Source organism: Danio rerio, chromosome 5 (assembly GCF_049306965.1).
Source record: "Danio rerio strain Tuebingen ecotype United States chromosome 5, GRCz12tu, whole genome shotgun sequence".
Taxonomy (NCBI): Eukaryota; Metazoa; Chordata; class Actinopteri; order Cypriniformes; family Danionidae; genus Danio; species Danio rerio.
In genome coordinates, this window is record NC_133180.1 from 44732995 (window position 1) to 44756849 (window position 23855).

Sequence of the window (23855 nt, forward strand, 5' to 3'; positions counted from 1 at the left end):
CTATAAGCTTGTTATGCTCAGAATTTAATATTTAAACATAAATAAATAAATAAATAAATAAAAGCACATTTTAATCAATAAATCTTTTAATAATAATAATTAGCTTGAAGAATTGATGTTATTTATTACTTGATTTTACAAGCTAACTCACAGAAGTGCTCTGTTAATTAACAGAATAGTTGAATGTTAAAATAAGGTGAATTAAATAACAAATAAGGATCATCCTGGATCTGTTTCTTCCCTCTTCTTCATTCTTTTTTATATTGTAGAAGTATTGGATCAGGTTTCGGTAATCAAAATCAAATGACTCGAAATCCCTAATATATATATATATATATATATATATATATATATATATATATATATATATATATATATATATATATATATATATATATATATATATATATATATATATAAAGTGCTCAGCATATCTAAGTACAGTACACCCCCACAAAATCTATCTTTTAAATTAATATTTTTTACAGGAAAGCTATACATTACTGTATTTGTGCCTATACAGTACATTTAATTAGTCAGTACAGAAGCCAAACCTGGAGCTTTTCTAACAAAATAAGTTACGATAATGGTCCAAAAACTACTACAGCCAAATTTATGTTATAGAAAACTATAAAATACAAAATTTAAAAGAGGAAAAATCAAGAGAAGAAAAAAAGGAATATTTAGTTGTAATTTATTTTGCAATATTTAGTTGAATTTAATTTTATTACCTTTCAATTTAAAAATATGTTTGTAGACTAAAATATAAATAAATATATATGTTCAATAAATCTCTTTTGTTTTAAATGCACCAAAGTACATTGCCTATATTCACTGAGAAGTGGAGAAAAATATTAATGTTCAAAATGGGGTGTACTCAATCATGCTGAGCACTGTATCTATAATTTTTTATTATATTCATTCTATGCATTTAATTAGTTTTTGATCAGATAAATCCAAGCCTAGCAAGCATACACACAAACATACTTCAAAAATCTGAGCAACCTCAAACTTTCTGACCCTAGTGTATTAGCCAAATAATAACCACTCACTTATTCACTTTGACAAAATTCACTTGCAAAACAGTATTTTTATGGGGGAAAATAATGTTGCTGTCTTGGCAAGGTTTATCCTTTTGACAAGAGCTGAAAAGCCAGGTTCTTTACTCATACACGAACCCACTAATTAAGAACCTTTCTGTATCGCAGGACGAGCCCCTGTCATTTAACCTTTTAAAAAGCTGCTCCATATAATTAACAGATTACAGTTTACAGCCAGCAATTGCGGCTCGTCACAAATGCAGCTGTCATTCAAAACAAAAGCACTCTAAAACGGGCATGAATAGCGCAGTGCAGAATCATTTTGAATCCTCTATTCTTAGAGGAATGAGAAACGATTCAGTGACATAATTGCGGGTGTTGCTGGGACTGATTGATGCCATTCGCTACTAGCTGTCAGCAAAAAAGAGACTCATCTCTGAATCTCAGTCTGAATGTTTCTCAGTCAAAGGAATTGCTTACACAGGCCCTCATCAAAATATGCATGATTGCTCAAAAAGATCTGAAGGAGACTGATTAAACTGAACACAAAGTGAATTAGAGAACTGTAGATATGCTTGTTTTGTTTTAATATATCCATCAGCCTTGAAATGATGCTGTTTTTCATCCTTTTTTATTTCTTTTTCTTTGGTAACTCTACTATCGCCTAATTATTACATTTATTCCTTTAACAGATGCTTTTAATAAAAGCAGCTTACAAATGAGGACAAAAGAAGCACTTCAAGTCACCAGAGAGCAGCAATATATAGGTGCTGTGACAAGTCCAAGTTAGTTTTTTTTTATCCAGGTAGCTTTTTTTATTTCTTTTTTCTTTTTAAATGGAGGGCTTATAAGAAGGATATACAGTGCTCAACATAACTGAGTACACGCTATTTTAAAAATGAATTTTTATCCATTTCTCAGTGAAAACAGACAATGTATTTAGGTGCATTTAAAGAAAACAGATTATTAAATAGATGTATGTAATAAAATAATATTTTAGTCACCAAACATATTAAGAAATTGAAAAATAATACAATTAAAATTCAAGCAAAATATTTGAAAAATAAAAATAAAAATACAACCTACAAAAGTTCAACAAAAATGTTTAATTTTTTAGCTTTTTGTGATTTTTCCTCTTTTCTAAATGTGTATTTAATATTTTTCTATAACACATATTTGGATGTAGTAGTTTTTGGACCGTTCTCGTAAGTTATTTTGTTAGATAAGCTCCAGATTTTGCTTCAGTACTGACAAATCTAATGTATATGTACAAATATAATATTGTACAGCTTCCTATTAAAATATGAATCTAAAATTTGTGAGGGGTGTACTTATATATGCTGAGCACTGTATGTGGTATGTGTGTATTTTTTGTATTGTTATTATATATATATATATATATATATATATATATATATATATATATATATATATATATATATATATATATATATATATATACAGTATATATATATATATATATATATATATATATATATATATATATATATATATATATATATATATATATATATATATATATATATATATAATTTATAATTTATTTGATTTGTGTTGGGACAACATGTAGGAATTAAACTAATTTAGTCTCAACAAATTTAAGTGGATTGAACATAAAACAATTTGTCTGAAAAAAAACACTCAAGAGCTGTGTTGTTTTAGCTTATTCTAAGTAAGTAGTTTGAACAAACAACAAACTTTATTTTTTGAGTGCATCATCACAGAATATTACTTTCATAATCATCATCATACTTCAGTATTATTATTGATATTGTTTTGACTATGAATGCTAAATACCATTTAAAGGGCACCTATGATGAACATCAACATTTGTAAGCTGTTTTTGACAGAAGTGTGTATGAGTAACAGGTATAACAGGTATTGAGTGATATAAACCCAACAAGCCTGACGTTAAAATAAGATCCATACCCCAGTGATTTTGGGGCCCACAACATGACGTAGAAGTGCAGTTTTCCCTATATATATATATATATATATATATATATATATATATATATATATATATATATATATATATATATATATATAGGTATATATTTATCTGAAGCAGACATGCACATGGGAACGGTGGTCAGGGAGAAGCAGCTCATTTGCATTTAAAGCCACAGGCTTTAAGACAATGTAGAAACAGCTACAGACACTGACACTGTACTCAGACACTGGAGGCTATAATAAATAATCTGATGGGTATTTTGAACTGAAACTTTACAGACACATTCTTGAAACACCAAAGGCTTACATCTTGTAATAGGGGTAAAATAAGTGCCCTTTAAGTACTACCAATATTATTATGATTGCCATTGCTATTTATACACATTTCTGTTGCTTCCTTTTCTGTTCTATTGCTGTTTGTGTGTTCTGTGTATACCTTTTTGTATGTTTTGCACTCCTAATAAACGAAAAACAAACAAATGTGAACTATAACCTAAAACTATACTGAATGACTAAAAAGAAAAAAAGTGTCCGGTGAATATGGAGAGAAAAAGACTTCAACTGGTGGTTTGTCAAGCCCACTCATGCATTAGGCACACTCAAAATTGCACAATGATTTCAAGGAACATGCAGTGTTTATAAGGACATTTCTGCTGCAAATTGGTAGGCAGTGTTGTTATTGGACAATTAAAATATTAAGTAATGATGAAACGAATGAGTTCTTCTTGGCATTGAATTCTCTGGACTTTTTGCCAATAATTTTGTCCTGCTGGCATGTGTCTGGGTTAAAAAAGCAGAGCTCAGCTGATGTGGCGATCCCCCATTTTGGCCAGTGGTGCGGCAGCGATGGCAGAGGCGGGGAATGAGGGAGTGAGCCAGACGAAGAGAAACAAAAAGAGACTGAGAGAGAAGAGCCTGGCGGAGGCCCAGACCTCATGCCTTCTGTGGCCAAGCTGAGGGACAGCATTGACATTCATCCCATGCAGAGACTCTACAGGCTTGAGGTTTCTGCTCCACAAACCCCTCCTGACATGAACATGTAATACCCGTAAATATCAGCGCTTGGTTTGGTTGCTGTTTACATAAAGGGCCATCTGTACACTGTCTTGTTTTGTCTGTTTGTTTTCTATTTTTTTATTTTAAGGGGGAAAATAAATTAAATATTCACAGATAACCCACGTCTAATGTCAGTTCTGGCTATTATTAAACCTTTGTTTACAGTAATTTTTGTGTTTTTTGTATTGACTATTTAATTGTGCATTCTAAGTTTCAGCACCTAGCGCTCTTTTAAAGGGCACCTATGATAAAAATCATCTTTGGTAAGCTGTTTAAACAAAACTGTGTGTAGGTATCATGTGTCCACAGTCATATTGTGGTGATATAAACACAATGAGTCTCTTTTTTTAATTTAATTATGTAAAAATAGGATCCAAATCCCTCCCATATCGAGGCCCACCACAACGTGACGTAGGAGTGCAATTAACCCACCAACCAAATTGACTGACAGCTGTATATTAACATGTCGCCATGGTTAGGCTTATAATTATATCAACAAGACAGGAAGTGTGCAAAGCAACTGGGATTAAAAGATCTGTTCAGCTCTCTGTGATCATCAATCATAATCAAATGAGTTTTACAAGTTTAAAACGTTTTTAAAACAGTGCATGTTAGTAATGAATTACAGCGATTTTACCATCTTTATTACTAAAGCCGTATGTCAGTACAATTCTAAAAAATAACGCTTCAATCTCCGTTTGTGGACGTTAAATCAGCCTTATTTTGTACATTAACATGACAGATATCCATACAGCAGTGGATTTTAACGTGTATCCTGTCACATTTGCTGTGCAAAAACAGTGCAAAATTCATTGCACACCGTGCGTGTGCATGAATGACATTATGTGACTTATCATTGTAGAAAGGCTTGAAATAACTCCACAACAAATACATCAAATAATCATTGGGAAATTTCTTACTGCAGTATTACAATTGTTTCGTGAGATCTGTTTCCTTCATGTCTGTCACTGTGCTGTTTATCTGACGCAGCGGAGGAGGAGATTGAGTCACACTCTGACAGGCATGTGGGAACGATGGGCAGGGAGAATTAGCTCATTTGTATTATAGGCAACAGAAAACCTACAGTGTGTTCAAAACAGAAAATTCTAATATTCTGAAAGGTATAATAAATAAACTGATTGTCGTTTTGACCTGAAACTTTACAGACCATTCTGGAGACACAAAAGACATCTTAAATATTGAAAATGGGGTAAAATGGGTGCTCCTTAAACTTTTATTCATTTAAATGAATGAATTTTAGACGTTGAACACAAAAATGTAACTCAAACTTGTGAAGGATGGTTTCGGTCAAATTTAATATTCTAAAGAAGAGGAAAACATGTTTTTAACAAAGGCATAAAGATACCATCAACTTAATAGAAGTGTCTCTGCAGTTGTAAGCACCAATAATCATTTATATGCTAATGTATAGGTATAGCTCAACCAAAAATTGAAATGTCCTCACACTCAAGTGGTTCTAAATTTCAATGAATTTCTTTCTTCTGTTGAACACAAAACAAGGTACTCTTATGAAAACCAGCAGCAATTGGCATCCATAAAAGAAACCCCTATTGAATTCAATGCTTTTTCACCATTCCAACATATATTCATTTGCGCGTCAATAAGAAAGAAATGAAAAGCAGTTTGGAACAAGTGGAGGGAGAGTAAATGATGACAGAACTTTCATAAAGGGTTTAAAGGGTTAAGCTCTTAATGCAAGATGGCAAGAAATTAAACAAATGTGTAAAAGTGGCCAAAAATTTGAAAAATGGCCTATTGCTCACAAACAACCCAGGCTCATTCTAAAAACATACCACTATATACATTTCTGGAGAGCACCAAATATGTGCCAGGAGCTACGTTTTATTTTATTTGTTTATAATTTTTTGCAGTTTTTGCTTTTGCGAATTCACCAGAGGCCGCTGTGTATGCTTTTTGAGATCTCAAATTTATCTTGTGAGTGCCATTTGCGACTGCACCAGAGGCCGCTGTCAACTGACTGACTTACTGACTGACCGTTCGACTGATCCAACCTCTTCCTTCCCTAACCCCAACCAATAGTGTTTTAAAAGCACAGACTGAACCGCCCACCCACTTCCCTAAACCTAACCGACAGTTTTAAAAAGCAATACAGAAAATGAAAAACTCTTGTCTGATTTTTACCACATTTCCAGATTTCACCACATTCTCAGCCTGTTATTTACTTTTATTTACGTATATTTAAATTTTTTGCCTTTGGATACGTCTTCCCCGCTTTCTGGAATGTTTCTTCGCCGGACTCGAACCCCGTCGTGGTGGTCAACTCCTCTCTGCATCCCAAGTCTGCCACTGTACATGGCGAGCTTCTGGATAAACTGGTAACAGCGGAAAAGCCTTCCATATTGAGGTATGCAGTCAGCTGGTAACTGACTGCATACCTGTAGCATTCGTTTAAAAAAATACGTACTTCTGGCTACATAACTTGCAATGTCCAGAAATGTATATAGAGCTACGTTTTAGAATGAGCCTGTTGCTCACAAATAAGCCTAATTAAGAAGGCAAGCTATGCCATTTTAGTGCCAGTTTTCTGCAAAAAAAACAAAAAAAAAAAAAACAATACACAAACCACAATAAAAGCTTGAAGATCAAACATGTGATGTTGCGACGATATGTTTTTCTTTCTGTCCAACACAAGACTATGAAAGACCTCCTTCAACCCCAGATGCACCTCATCGCCCAAATCGCTGCTGGCTCCTCAGCGTGAGACTGTGGGAATCATTCTGCTTGTTTTCATGCCTGTGGAAAAGGCTCATAAATAGACATGTTGGAGAGTGTCTTGCAGTCGCAGCTGGAAGATATTGTGGAAACAGCAACAGGACTGTAATGGAATCCATCACTAGTGACTGTGTTGGTATGAATGAGCGAGGCAAGACAAACAATACCACTGTGCGCCAGGTTCCAGCTTAGAAAAATAAATCCAGAGAAATATTGGGTCAAAGAGGCCCCTGGAGCTCTGGACGGAGGATTTTAGGTTTCTGCAGGTGGCCGTCCGCCAAAATCTGCACTGCGCTACACGACATGTCAAAGAACTTGATGAACTCAAACAGTGCTCTTGAGAGGAACCGGTGCCTCATTTGACCAGAAACAGTTTCATTCTTCAACTGTAATCACTGGATTACTGATACTGGGTCAGTTTTACATTGAGGTTCACCGAAAAAAATGGCCCAGATGTCTGATCTAATATCTAAAAAGAATGTGCTCAATGGAATGAACACATGTTTTTAATATTTATATTAAATAATATTTTGATGGTTCAACTCAACTCAATTTATTTTTAGAGCACTTTCAACCAACCACAATAGGTACCAAAGTGCTGTACATAAAAACACGTAATACATGCAAACATACAAGGTGCCAAAATACATAAACTCACAACACATGATAAAAAGCTAAAGAAAAGAAGTGTGTTTTTAGTGACCTCTGAAAAAGTTCCAAAGTAGGAGATGTTCTTAAGGATAGTGGAAGACTGTTCCAAAATCTTGGAGATGTATCTCCAGATCCATATTGTAAGTTCTGTGAACCACAGCATTCAGATACCTTTTTACATATGATGTGGGAATGTCCGGAGGTGCAAAAACTTTGGGATTTGGTGCTGTACATTTTATTTAAAGTTACAAAATTTTGTTTCCCCAAAGATCCTGTATTGTTACTATTGAATGATAACTCTCAATTTCCCTTAAATGCAAAGGTTCGTAAATTTTGGTTAGCTACTTCAACTGCTACAAAGAAAATGTTGGTACAAAGGTGGAAACCTCCTCATGATCTCTCAGTTAAGCACTGGTTACATTTATTATTGGAAATACTGTATCTGGAACTGTCATCAGCACGGATCAACCATGCCAACGTGGACATTCTTACGGCATGGAAAATCTACATATGCAACGTCAAATAAATCTTGGACACTTAACCCTCATCTGATGCTACGGATGACAACTTAATGTAAATTATCCAACAGCTTGGTCTAAACTATAGTTATTCTGTGTTTCCTGATGTGCGTATAATGGGGTGGGGGGATGGGAAATATATATGGGGTAATATCTGTTAAAAGTATTTTGTTATCTGATTGTAAAAATTGTATATTCTCACTTTTGGAAATAAAAAAAAACTGAATTACAAAAAAACAAAATCTTGGAGATGCTACTGAAAAGGCTCTATCACCTCAACATTTTCAAGCGTGATCACGGAACGGTCAAACAGAGTCGATCCTTAGAGCGAACAGATCTCACAGGTAGATGTATATGGCCATGGAGGGATTTACAAACATACAACAGTATTTTGTACTGGATTCTAAACTGGATTGGTAACCAGGATGGTTCTATAAAAAAACATTAACATTCATAGAACTTTTCTCTATCAGAAATGGTTCCTCATGACGAAAAAATTCTCTTTACGTTATTAAACGTCCCATTTAGTGCTTTGAAATGTGTATTTTTTTTATTCAGTGTTTGACGTAATTACATCTGAAATATGAACGGAGGGTGCGACATAAAGTAGCTCCTCCCCTTTAAAAAACATTCAACAGCATTTTGTTTTATCTCAGCACTGCAAGTAAGGTTGGTTGAGCTCAAGCGCATTAAATGAAAAGCAAATAAGAAGCGTCTTGCAGGGAGTAGGGCATGTTAGAACTAGAGAGCATTTGATTGGTTAAGATTTGATGAGAAACTAAAGTAAAAAGGGGGGGGGGGAAATTCATCCATTTAACTCAATATTTTTTTTTCAAGGAACCTTCAAGGAGGGATGCTGCAGGCAAAAACTGTTTTGAGATTTAGGGCTTTTTTATTATTTAGTGTATTTACACTTTGTAGACAAAATACATCTTTTAAGTTTAACCTTTTAGCATTTTATCAATCATTGCCTGCGGATCTCCATTTATTTATTTTATTTTTTTTATTACGTTTATTGAAAATGAATTTTACTCCTGCACTGAGCCATAAAAAGATATTTTTTTAGTATCACCTACATACACCAAATTTCACAGTTTTATTCGCATCTACACAAATTCTGAATGCTTTTACAGAGGCATATGCTCCTAATATGGCTAATTACAAACAATTGCATATGCACATCCACTACATACATACACCCACCGGCCACTTTATTATGGGTACTGCACTTTATTAGGTCCAACTGCTCATTAATGCAAATTTCTAATCAGCCAATCGCATGGCAGCAACTAAATGCATTTAGGCATATAGACATGGTAAAGATGATCTGCTGCAGTTCAAACCGAGCATCAAAATGAGGAGGAAAGGTGATTTAAGTGCCTTTGAATGTGGCATGAGTTTTGTTGCCTGACAGGCTGGTCTGAGTAATTCAGAAACTGCTGATCTACTGGGATTTTCACGTACAACTATCTTTAGGGTTTACAGAGAATGTTCTGAAAAAGAGAAGATAATCAGTGAGTGGCAGTTCTGTGAGCACAAATGCCTTGTTGACACCAGATGTCAGAGGAGAATGGCCAGACTGGTTCGAGCTGATAGAAAGGCAACAGTACCTCAAATAACCACTTGTTACAGCCAAGGTATGAAGAAGAGCATCTCTGAACACATAACACATTCAACCTTGAGGCGGATGGGCTACAGCAGTAGAAGACCACATTGGGTGCCACTCCTGTCAGCTAAGAACAGAAAACTAAGGCTACAATTCACACATCTCAACAAAATTGGACAATTGAAGATTGAAAAAACATTGCCTGGTCTGATGAGTCTCAATTTCTGCTGTGACATCGGATGGTAGGGTCAGAATTTGTCATAAAACATGAAAGCATGGATCCATCCTGCCTTGTATCAACAATTCAAGCTGGTTGTGGTGGTGTAATAGAGTGGGCAAAATTTATTTGGTACACTTTGGGCCCATTAGTACTAATTGAGCATCGTGTCAACACCATAGCCGACCTGAGTATTGTTGCTGGCCATGTCTATCCCTTAATGACTACAGTCTACCCATCTTCTGATGGCTACTTCCAGCAGGATAATGCGCCATGTCATAAAGCGTGAATGATCTCAGATTGGTTTCTTGAACATGACAATCAGTTCACTAAACTCAAATGGCCTCCACAGTCACCAGACCTCAATTCAATAGAGCACCTTTGGGATGTGGTGGAACAAGAGATTCGCATTATGGATGTGCAGCCGACAAATCTTGTGTGATGTTGCATATGTCATTATGGACCAAAATCTCTAAGGGAATATTTCCAGTACTTTGTTGCATCTATGCCACAAAGGGTTAAGGCAGTTCTGAAGACAAAAGGGGGTCTGACCCAGTACTAGTAAGGTTGTTCCTAATAAAGTGGCTGGTGAGTAGTACACTTTCTTGTATATAAAAGTGCTTATTTTCTGCTAGGGCATTTTCTTTATTATTATAACTTTAAAAGCAGATTCACAAAATGCCCTAAAACCTTAGACTGTAATATGTGCAAAAAATAACAAGAATTTTAAAACAGACTTTCCAACTATCATGTAGTACGAGTTTAAGCAAATGAATAAATGTTTAATTAAACAGTGCCTGATTTGCATATTTAAACAAGATTTTTTTTTTTTTAAGTTTAACATTAAAAAGAAACATCATACAAAAAATGTTTGATATTATTCATACAACCAATCAACTGTGGAAGTACGGTAATAAATATTAGTTCATTTTTAGCCTAAAGTGTTTAATTAATACAGGGGTGTAAAATTTAGTTCATGGAGTGCCGCAGCTCTGAACAATTTAGTTTTAACCCGTTAACAAGGGTTGAAACTAAAATCTGCAGTGTTGCGGCCCTCCAAGAATTGAGTTGGATGACACTATGCAGTTTTTTGACCTTAAAATAATGTCTCCAAAATCATTTCAGCAGTAACAACAACAACTCTGAATTAGATTAATTTTACTGTCCCTGCAACCAGAGCAGTGTCCTTAAACCTTTCATGCAACTGTGCATGATGCGGGTCAGTACACACAGCCCAGCCCTTGCCAGTGGAAGTGTGCGATCTGCTTTATGGCAAACACTGTATATTTTCATCATAGCCTGGTGAGTTAGCCAACAGATAACTTTAAGACGAAAACAATTTAATATGCAAGTCCCAAAGCCAATGCCACTGCAGAGCCAGCAAAGAAACCAAAGACAGTTTTGTCAGAGGAAGTGGAGAAAAGAAAGAAGGAAAATGACTGGACATGAGCCCAAACATGAATCAGCATCAGACGATTGAACGGTTATTCAAATAAAGAGCCTCTGCCACTTTACAGCCTTATAAACGCATGACAGTTCTTGATGTATAGGCTATGGATTATATAGGCTATTTCTGTGCAGATGTTTGTAAAAAAAATAGAGGATTTATGTGGAATGATCTCTTAACACATCAAATAAAATAACTTTTATTTAAGGTTTACAAAGCAAATCCAATTAGAACTATTAGTTTGGAAACCAAAAGTTCAGAAGCTCTCATGCAGTGCACCCATTAAAAATGTATTAGTATTAAAATATTGAACTAAAATGATTACTTTAAAAGTTGTTTTGTATTTTAATCATCTAAAAAATTGCTCATCATTTAATATTAATACTGACATTTAAATTTAACGGAATAAATATGTATTTACAGTATTTTAAAAAGTAAATAAATAAATAAAATTATGAGCTTATAAATTCTTTAAGATTTCATGTGGGCCTAGCTATAGGCTAGGTAGGACATCCTGTGTAACATGGGCAACTTTACCTGGTTTCCAAATAAAGTTTCTATGTTTTTTAATTTGGTTAACAAATTCATGTGTGTTGCGCTGGCCACTGGAAGCTTATTCAGCAACAGTATTGCCAATGTTGTTAGCAGACAAAAGTGTTTATCCACAAGAGGGAGCATTGAGCAAAAAATGTTACATAGTGTTGAAGGGGACCCATTATGCAAAAATCCTTTTCATAATTTTTTTAAACAGTTGTTTGTCGACAGTGTGTGAATATAACCAGCCTCTGATAGTAAAAATTAATAATTCATTCATTTTCCTTCGGCTTAGTCCCTATTTCAGAGGTCGCCATAACAAAATGAACCGGCAACTTTTCCAGATTATGTTTTGTGCAACAGATGCCCTTGAATTTAAACCGAACGGCAAAATTTGCATTAAAGCCAAAGGGGCAGTTCAATAAATTATTTGAGATGTATTTTAAACTTAAACTTAACATACACACTTAGGGCAATGGTCTCAAACTCAATTTATGGAGGGCAGCATCTTTGTATAGTTTAGCTCCAACCTCTTCCAAATCACACGTGCTTAATAGATCAAGTCTTAGGCCCCGTTTACACTAGTGCGTTTTAGTTTTAAAACGGCGTTTCAGAATGGTAACGATCGGCGTCCACACTAGCATTTCACCCAGCATTTCTTAACAGCTCTCCGTCCACACCAAAATGCTGAAAACGCACATCACGTGACCACAAACACACTCTCGGGCCAGTGCTGCAGCCCATCTACCCAGATGAGAGCTCTGCTCATCGGACTGCACATCTCCCGCTGGATCTAATCTCACTATATTCATTAAACGTTGTATTTCATTCATCATGGTGTCTATATCTAACGACATATTCCCCGACTTTGATCATTGGAATCTATTACTTGTTCTCAGGTAACGTGTTTTGGCCGAGCGCAAAGATAGGTTAATAATTAATGGAACCACGTACATTCTGTATATTGACTGATCGCTTGCCTTTATTTACTATAATGTATAGACTTATTTTATGTTATACTTTTATAATAGCCATTATCGATTATTAAAACTGATATTCACCAAAGAGGGTATGTTTCGCATTTTCACTGAAATTGAAAGGAGGCAGTTGTTATAGGCTTCGTTTTGTTATAAATATCCACACAACGAAGATGACGCTCATAAATGCAGCTCAACGCCTCAACATTTCTGCTGTCTGTTAAGTTGCTAATATCAAAATGAAAATAGGCAGTTCCATCATGCTTTTATTTTATTGTTGAGAAAGTGAAACAACGTCGCCAGGGTGATGTGAATGAAGTTATAAAGTGTACTGTTCCCTTTGAAGATTTACCCGGTCCTCGGTAGTCTGTTTTCCATATCAAACTGAGGTGGGGGAGACTGCAGCCTTGATCAAACTTGCGAAGTCTGAACATACAAGGAGAGGATGCAGAACTGAACTGTGTGTGGGCTACTTGATATTGAGGAAAAGCCCCAATCAGAGAGGCGAATGTCTGCAGCCCCTCCTCCGTTTTCAGATGTCTCCGTTTTCCCCCATCCACACTGAGACGGAGCAGCAGCATTTTAGGATGAAAACAGCCTCTTCAGCGTTTCCGAAACGCTCCGTTTTCGGGGCTCGAAAACTCCGGCGTAGTGTGGACGAATGGCGTAACCGTAGCAAAACTTTTGCGTTTTAAAATGAAAACGCATTAGTGTAAACGGGGCCTTAGTAGTCTAGCTCACCTTTGTTAGTTGGATCAGCTGTATTTGATTAGGGTTGGGGCAAAACTTTGCTTTCCAAACCCTCCAGGAATCAAGTTTGAGACCTATGCTCTAGGGCATGTCTGCCAACACTCCTATTGTTTCTGTATTTCGCACCCATCTCCCGCCACCCTCCCGTTTTGTTATTTCTCCCGGAAAACTCCCATAATTTCACCCTACCCCCCAGGTCCTCCAGGTCATCTTTCTGTAAAAGTCTCCATTAACAGTCTCTCAGTTGTCAACTTTCGTATAGTATCCCATCACCACCTCTGCACAAAACCCAGTCCATGGTACCATAGTACAATTATTTTTACTTCTGGATCAAGCGCACCTGTATGCTCTGGCACAGCCTTCACGTGGTCGCAAAGCCCTCGCCATGGCTGATGCCGACGCGCACCTCCTAAAAAATGTAACTACCCCTTGCAACGACACGTAGAGCAAGCTCTGTGATTAGTCGGCTTGGTAGTGCGTGGAGCGCGGGCAGGACCAAAAGCCGTGTGAACCCATTGGAGCAAGTGTTTACAAGTGTGGAGAACTTGTGAAGGAGCTGCAGGTGGAAACTTTTTTTTTGTGTTTACCTTATGATTAAAGTTGTTTTACGTCCACCGGTTCCCGCCACTGAATGAGCTAGTTTTAGCTACTTGTGCATTAAGGTAGCGTTCAGAAAAAACAAAACACCATCGAAGAAACTTAACACAGGAACATAAAACCCCCACTGCCAGCTAGCATTTCGGAAGTGTTATTGCAGAGCAAATGCATGGCAACGCACAAGGCAGGTATAGTGGGTCACGGCAATCACTCAACGCAGAAGTACAGAATAAACCAGCCTTTAGGGTACTAACACCAACACACATACACCCCCAAACCTCCAACCCTGTTCTTTATTTATTTAAATTTTTTAATGGAGTCTCTGTGAAAAATAAAGTTTTTTTGCAACCTTTATTTTTGGGCCAATTACTATCATCCAGTAGAGTATTAGACTGACTGCTTAATGTCTGCTAACACTATTGTTATGGTCCCTCAACAGACTATTCTGACCATAGTGACTACTGACTAAAGCAACTTTAAAATACTTTATTCTAGCAGCCATATCCTACAGTCTAATTATATTCAATTAACGCTTTAATGATAGGTAATTGACACTAAGATGCAAAGTTACTTAGTCAACAGAATGCAATTAGAACAGTGACTGCAATTAGAGAGCAAACAAGGCCAAAGAGTTTACTTGTGTTCTCTAGACTAAACAAAAGTAGAGGCTGAAAGGAAAATGTCACACATTCAAAAATATAGTTAAACCGGCACATCAGTAAATACCCCATAGACGTGCAGGACATACTGTATATTAAAACAGTTAAAAAGCCAGCAGGCTAAAAGCAATTTTTCTTATAAAACTAATAAAAAGCCCACTCATGCTTAACATTCCACAGTAAAGATTAATGCCAGAAACCTTCCAAAGAAAGCACACGCATCCTGATAAACGGATGAATTTAGGTTGAGACATAACTATTAAATCATTTCTGTCACATTCCAGCGTTGCCGTCAGACAACGAAACGGCAAACCATTCAGATTCCAGAAGGGACCATAAATCATGGATGTAATCTCGAAACGGTTTCCTTAACCAGCTCAAAACATGTCAATTCTGCGATCAAATCTGGAAACAAGCTGCCTTTTCATTCGTTCCACTGGAAAGTACAATAGATGCATTTTCAAGCTTCAAAACTCTTACGAGGGCTTAGTTTTACCTAAGAGTAGGTTCATTACATGTTTGTTGTGGATCAAGCTTGGTTTTTGGGTGCTCTGGGGACGTGGACGCTGGCTGGGAGTAGCTCACATTCACATTAAACACAGTAAATCTCAGCGGGACACTCACTTCACCACTAATGATGTGCTATCAGACACAAGTAGGTCAGCAAAGGCATCTACTCAGTTTTTGTACTTTCTCACAACAATGCATTACATATCCTCTCCTGATGATGATGTAGAAACCACTAATTAAGTAAAGGAACAAAAATGATTGCAGCCTTTCAGACAATGACTGGCTTAGTTTTGCTTGAAAACAGAAAATGGTCCGAGAGAATTCCAGTCATTTCAATTCCTCAGAGTTGTAAACTAACAAAGTAAGATGAAGGGTCACATACCCTTCTTCTTTTCTTTTTTGGAGGGCGTCTTAAAAGGTGGCTGCTCGACCGGAGGTGTGCTGGTTTCCACTTCTGCAGACATGTTTGGAGGCCAGCCTTGTGCGCATGCAGCGGGTGTGAAGACGGAATCAGTTCAGGATCAGCACTCTCTCACTCTCTCCTCTGTGCAGCTGGACTCAGCAGTGAACCATCATCAGCTGTGCCTGCGCTGGACAGGAAACAGACGGAAAGAGAAAGCAAAACAGGAAATAGATTTAGCAGAAGTTGACGAATGCAAATCGAAGACTGTCTCTGCAGCAAATGTGTTTGTAAATTCATAGAATTCATTCATTTTCTTTTCAGCTTAGTCGCTTTATTAATCAGGGGCACCACAGTGGAATGAACCGCCAACTTATCCAGCATATGTTTTACTCAGCAGATGCCCTTCCAGCCGCAACCCAACACTGGGAAACAACCATACACTCATGCATTCAAACATTCACATTCAAACTACTGCCAATTTAGTTAATTGAATTCATGTCTTTGTCCTGTGGGGGGAAACTGGATCACCCGGAGGAAACCCACGCCAACACAGGGAGAACATGCAAAATCCACACAGAAATGCCAACTGACCCAACCGGGGCTCGAACCAGTGACCTCCTCGCTGTGAGGCGATTGTGCAACCCACTGCACCACCGTGCATATAGTACATGCATATTTGTTATTACATTTTCAGGTATGTTGAGACCTGTACCTACATATATCTCAGACACAGGTGTATCTCTAACTTCTTATATAGCATAAGACTTACCTGATATTTTAATAACAATAACAAAAAACCTAAATGAAGCATATTTCATTAGAACTTGAATTTCAGAAGTGTTTAATTCAAGTAGATAACTTTAGCATCACTTTTAAAGCTCATTTACAAGGTAAATTCAGCATCTGCATGTGTTCAACTGAACTTTTTGACTGACCAGGTAGTTATTATATTTGCACAGTAAAAATAAGCTTTTAAAAATATTTAATATATCTCTTACATATGTTTAGAACGTTACACCTTCCCCCTATACTTTTTAAAAGATTTAAAACTGATATAAACATGTAAAGCTTGTAGTTTGTCACTTCCTTCTAAATGGGCCAACCATTTATTCAAATCAACTCATACTTGAGTTTCCCAAATCTTTTGACCAATCATATCTTTTCTAGTATCTGATATGCCACACCCTCTTCAAGACGGTTCTCATTTGCTTTTCATTTGATGGACCTGAGCTCAACCGCTCTTACTAGCAAAGTGGTGATGAAAAAAAAAAAAAAACGCTTTTGGCTGTATTTTAAAAAGGGGATGAGCTACAGTATGTCCCTAAACTATGTGTGATTACGTCAAACATCGAATAAAAATGCACATTTCAAAGCACTTCACAGGACCTTTCAGAAAAATTATTAGAAGCTAAAGTAAATAGAAGATTGAGGAACAATAAGCAATAATAATTGTTTATGCTTTGTGACTTTATTAACTAAAACTAAACTTAACTAAAAACTTTTTCTAAACATTAAAAAAGGTTAATAAATGGTTTAACATATATTGCTCATAGCAATATTGCTTCATTTAGTCAACTTTCACTTGGTCCAAACCAGTATGACTTTCTTTCTTTTGTTGTTAAATATTCTAAAGAAACCTAGCCACTGACATCTAAAGTATTTTTTTATTCTATGGAAGTCAATGGTTACAGATTTTCATCTTTCATTAAAATATATATTTTTGTGTTAAACAGAATGAATAAACTCATAAAGGTTTGAAACCATCTAAGTGAGAATAAATAGCATAATAGTGTAGTATAAATGTTCATTTCTGGGTGAACTACCTCAATGAGAACTATCAAATGAGACCTATTTGTAAAGTTTCACAGTTGTATTTAATAGAACAGTGGTTCCCAAAGTGAACCTTGGTGAGTCGCTTGGTGATTTCCAAAAACTTCTAATGTTAAACTATTAGAATTACCATATTTTATCTATACACAGAAGATAAATAAAATAGTATAAAATAGTATTTAATAGTTAAATTAAAAAACAACATGCAAATAAAAAGTCAGTTAATATTAAACTAAACAAGTAAATAATGACTTTAAAATTGATATATTATAACCACCTCCAAGGACAGTGAGGGTCGCGAGTCACTGGAATTGTTGTTTTCGGGCTCGCAGGCTGAAAAGTTTGGGAACCCCTGCAATAGAAGACCATTCCATTTTTTTTTTTTTTTTTTTTACATGTAAATGTTTTTTCCATTTATTATATTTCCAGAATGCATTTCCCCAAGTAACCTAATTATGATTCAACCTTAAATTTTGACCACATACAGTATGTTAAACAGTAACACACCAACAAATGGCTTTCCCATTTATTTTAGTCACAGTCTGCAGCATAGGGACAATTAATATGGCACGACAGCACAATAACTGTTGACAGATTCCAGGTCAGATGTTGATGTACAATTGTTTGGAGCAAGGTGATAACCGGCTCATTCCAGTGGACTAAATAAACCCACATCCAATGCTATAAATCAAAGTGGCTGTGCTTAAACAGAAGCTGAATAAACATCCTGGACCTTGGAGTATTTTGCAGTGGTGACTGCATTGTTGAGCCATAAACACGCTCCACTCGCTGCCTTTAACAGCACACGTGACATTCATGTTTAGAGTTAATACAGATAACCGGCTCTCCTCAAGACTTATCTGAAGTGATAGGTCACCGAGGCATTTTGTACTCTCCGACCTGTCCTTTCTTGGTGTATCTATTACAGGACCACAGTACTTTGCTTCTATCTCCTGCTGTCTCTGTGCTGCAATTATCCTGCCCTGCACCCAAAGACAGGAAGCCAGCGCTTCCCTTCCATCTGGGATCTATTCATTCTCCACCTTCTTCATACCACAGGCCAGCTATTTTTGCACATTTGTTTTCAATAAAAAATAAAAAAAACACTCTTACGTGAAAATATTTGGAATGTTTTTACCTTCATGCTTCCATTTACCTAAGCTACCTATAAATACATTCACATTCTCCAACTCTTGTTCCTGAAAATATCCTTCCTGTAGAACATTCAAAACAATGCTGACATTATGTTTCGGAATTACAAAACAACAAAGTTTTATCGTGAACTAAAACTACACTTAAAAAAATCACCTTTGTACTTTGTTACTACTTAAAATGAGTTAAAACATGATAAAAATCCATTTTTGTAAGCTGTCTGGAAGAACTGTGTGTAGGTATAGTGCGTCCACAGTCATACTGGAGTAACAGAAACACAAAAAGTTTTTTATTTTAATTTTCTGACGTTAGGATCCAAATCCTTCCCATTTTGAGTCCCACCGCAACGTGACGTATGAGCACCACAGCCCCATCGAAAATGAGTTTTACAAGTTTAAAGCGTTTTAAAACAGTGCATGTCTGTAATAAAGACAGTAACATGCCTACGTAATTCATCACCACAGCCGCAGAGTGTCACACTGTAAAAAATTGCAGGGCTGCACACAATTCATTCATGGTGTCCCAACACAAATTTAGTTAAGTTAACACTTTTAACAAATTTATGTGCAGTGAACTTAAAAAAAATCAGGTTGTTCCAATGAAATCTCAAGAATTGTGTTGTTTCAGCTAATTTTAAATAAGTAGTTTGAACAAGTAAAAAGAAAGATTTTTTGAGTGCAGTACAATTATTAAAGATTATTATTATAAAAAAAATATTCAGCTCAAATTTTCAATATACAAAAAAATATAATTAATGATCTGATGGCTATTTTGAGCTGAAACTTTACAGACACATCCTAGAAACACAAAAGACGAATAAATCTCGAAAAAAGGGGTAAAATAGGTCCCCTTAAAGTTCTTTTTGGGACAATTGTTTTAAGTTGAACCCACTTAAATTTGTAAAAACACTTAAGCGGACTTAATTAATCTTTGTTGGAATAACACAAAGGAATAGTGTGTAACACTGTTTTAATGTACAGTGTTCATTAAAAAAAATATGTTAGCGGCTTGTTTAAACCATTTGAAACAACTCAATTCTTGAGATATTTTTGGGACAACTTAAATGTTTTATGTTCATTCCACTTAAATTTGTTAGTTATTTGATTTGTGTTGGGACAACATTAATTAATTGTGTGAAACCCTGCATGGTTTAACAATGTACATTCATTATTTTTCTTTTCGCCTAAGTCCCTTTATTAATCCAGGGCCTCCACAGTGGTATGAACTGCCAACTTATCCAGCATATGTTTTACGCAGCGGATGCCCTTCCTGCTGCAACCCATCACTGGGAAACACCCATACACACTCATACACTACAGACAATCTAGCTTACCCAATTCACCTGTAGCGCATGTCTTTGGACTGTGGGTGAAACCAGAGCACCCAGAACTCCACACAGAAATGGCAACTGAACCATCTGGGGCTTGAACCAGCGACCTTCTTGCTGTGCTACCCACAATCTAGGCAAAATATTTTTGTGAAAAATAAAAAAAAATATTACATAATAAAACAATTACTGAACAAAATTTTGTTTCCCTGGCATTTATCTGAAATAATTTTGAATAACTGGGATCAATATCAACTAAGAAAAAACAAAAGGTACGTTTACATTTTATTGCTATTTTTAACGATTAATCAAAACCCTTTTTTTTTTTTGCATTTTGCCTGTTTGTTCACACAAAACATTTTATAGAAATCAGGATTTAAAAATACCAGTATGTTGGGTATTTAATTAAATGTAATTAAATGTAAAACTATCCATTCTAAATAGTAATAAAATAAGATCTAAAATTGCTTGTTTCAAGTTTTACTTTAGTATTAAAGTTACCCAGATAGTCATCTAAGGGCAAATATACGCCCACTTCAATGGTTAATACTGCCCACAACACATTGCCACGTTGGATGCAAATTTCATTCATTCATTCATTCATTCATTCATTCATTCATTCATTCATTCATTCATTCATTCATTCATTCATTCATTCATTCATTCATTCAGTTTCCTTCAGCTTAGTGCCTTCATTCATCAGGGCTCACCATGAATGAACTGCCAACTTATCCAGCCTATGTTTTACACAACGGATGTCCTTCCAGCTGAAACCCAGAACTGGGAAACATCCATACACATTCAGACACACTCATTCACTATGGCTCTTTGAGTTTAATCAATTCACCTGTATCGCATGTCTTTGGACTGTGGGGGAAACCGGAGCACCTGGAGGAAACCCACGCCAACAAAGGGAGAACATGCAAACTCCACAGAGAAATGCCAACTGACCCAGCCTGGACTCAAACCAGTGACCTTCTTGCTGTAAGGAGACAGTGCTAACCATTGAGCCACTATGTCACTCTGATTTACATTCATTTAAATTAAAATCAAAGTGTAGAAAACCTATAAACATGGCAGAGGCACGAGATTGATGGTTAAATGGTAAGCCTTGGTTTGAATGCGTAATAATTTATATCTGCAAAAACAATGTCAAGTTTTGACACATGTGGTCATTAACTTGAATGTGTAATTAAGCAAACACACGAGAAGATTTATTTGGGTAAAAGACTCACGGCCTTAATTCATCCTCATTACGACAAGACATTATTTACAAAATAAATCTGGAGAATGTGACAAGGTGATTGACAGGGCACATAACCAAGTAACGGAACTGCCTTTAAATGATGTAGTGTGTCCTGAAGCTTGCCTGTCTACTCTTCACAAAAAGAGCTCATACTTTTAGGCATAGTATATGTAGGCAAATTGGGACGCAGCAACAGTTTTAATTTCAGTGTAAATGGCAAAAATCCAATTTAATGTAAACATTGATATCATGGGCATGTGTATTATGGGTTCAGTCTATCCATTTGTTACTCCTGACATAATGCCATAGATATATACACTAAAGTTGGTTATATATACCTAAAGTTGAACTCAAGAAGCTGAGTACAGATGCAGAAGGAGTGGATTAAATAAATGAACAAGCTTATCTGTAATTGAGGGTAACATGCTGCTGCAAGAAACCATTTCCATATATTATTTTCATCTTTGTTTGTGATCTGAGTGTTTACACTTAATTGCAATTCAGTGCATATATATATATATATATATATATATATATATATATATATATATATATATATATATATGATAAAATAATACTATTGAGATTAATGGAACATAGCGTCCTATGACTCAAATTTCTAAAATGTATTGCGCTGTGATAACATGTTCCATATTCTCTTTAGGAGGGGGCTAAACAAAAACAGTAGTACTATCATTTAGAAATGCACTGAAATGAAAATTCTGGGCTGAAAAACAAAACTGAAAATTGTTAGTAACTATTATAAACTGAATATCATAAAGTCATCTTGAAAGACTTTTTAAATGTTACAGAGTAACTTAAATTACTTACTTACTCCCAGGGCCATTTATATCAAAAGAGATGTTTAGCCTACCCAATTCACCGAGCACATATCTTTGGACTTATGGGGGAAATCTGAGCACCAGTAGGAAACGTACACGAACACGGGGAGAACATGAAAAATTCACACAGAAATAACTGACCCAGCTGAGGCTCGAACCAGCGTTCTTCTTGCTATGAGGCGATACTGATATAAAAATACAACACAATAAAATAACCACATTTTATTGACAGTAACATGTAATTGACTGAACGAAACAAGAGATGTCAATTTACCAGTGTTGGTATGATAGCATAGTAGCGCTATAGCAAGCAGCAGGCACATGTATACTACCTAAACTTGAGCTGACACTTAATTTCAACGAACTTAGCTTTTGTTTCTGGTTAGCATGTGGAGTTCTTAAATAGTTAAGAATAAAGGAATATGAACACAGGGCTTCTACAGGTTTCATCATGTCAAATTTAAGACATTTTAGGATATTTTTAAGATCATTATGAATTAAACTGCAGACTTACACAAGCATAAACGCTAATCATTTTTTACTAATGGCCCAGTTAAAACATTAAAAACAAATGTTATTGTAAGAAAAATAAGCAAAACATATTGGTAAATAGAGTTAATGAATAAACTTTTGTTAAAACTTTAATTGAGATGGAATGTTAGTGATTGGATAGGTCTTTTCCGGATCGGGTAGCTGTACATGGACATAGGAAAATTAAGACCTCCAACACCATATTTCAATGAATTTAAGACTTTGTGGCCTAAAATTTTGTTTTTGAAATGTAAGAAATTTTAAGATGCGGATCACCTGGGAACAACGCACACTTAGAGGAAAATATTGAGCTTTTATTTTTATTTTGACTATGGTACCAGTGCATGGTAGTTGATGCTCTAGCATTTTGGTCTATGGAGCAAACAAACCACCTCTGTGTAGCACAAATCATTGAAATGAATAGTTTTTATTGCTATTCATACCTAGACGCATCCATTTTCCATGTCAGTTGTGAAAGCTGCAGCATAGCTTTTTTTTAGGGGGTCATATTTTTGCTTCGGCACAAATATACTTTGAGTCGACAATGTTTGAGAGCCGAAAATGTTATGCATCCCTACTAATATACAATCACAGTAAGTTGTGACACTTTTAAAAAATCAAGTTAAGTGACTGTAATGAACACCATGATTTAAAAAAGCTTGTAATGTTATGACTAAACAGTGGCTATAAATGGCCATAAGTAGGCTTGGACTCGGAAACAGTATTTCATACATCAACTTAATAAGCGGATTGCCATGAGCAAGTAATTGACAACCAAAACAACAATTACAGGACCTTACGTATGCAGGTATGACAAGCAACATCAACTATTAACCTAGCAATTATTCATTTATTCATAATTTTTTTTTTTTTTTGGCTTAGTCCCTTTTTTCATGAGGGATTGCCATAGCGAATGAACCACCAACTTATTAAGCTTATGTTTTACGCAGTGGATGCCCTTCCAGCTGCAACCCAAACACTGGGAAACACCCATACACTTTTGCATTCACACTCATTCACTACAGCCAATTTAGTTTATTTAATTCATGTGTTTGGACTGTGGGGGAAACCAGATCACCTGTAGGAAACCCACGCAAGCATCCACTGCGCCATCGGGATCCCCCCTGGAAATTACGATCCACCATTTTAAATGCTATAGATTTGTGTGAGCAGGGATCATTTTTAGTGAAATTTCAGAGTGCTTTGTGCCTCACCAGACATAAATATAGTTGTA

At 35.8% G+C, this 23855-nt stretch overlaps 1 protein-coding gene across 22 annotated transcripts in view; it reads right to left on the minus strand.

Annotated features, from left to right (window-relative positions):
- si:ch211-204c21.1 overlaps positions 1–23855 on the minus strand; it is a 71041-nt gene that overhangs the window by 31287 nt on the left and 15899 nt on the right. For 13 of the 22 annotated variants that reach the window (XR_012406308.1, XR_012406307.1, XR_012406304.1 and 10 more), the window contains exon 2: positions 15673–15880. Coding sequence is in view for 11 of the 22 variants with exons in the window: in XM_021471672.3 (XP_021327347.1) it covers positions 15673–15754 (82 nt within the window). In the remaining 11 variants the exon portion in view is untranslated. The remainder of the gene's footprint in view (positions 1–15672; positions 15881–23855) is intronic. The other 9 variants (XR_012406310.1, XR_012406309.1, XR_012406306.1 and 6 more) reach the window with 1 other exon arrangement.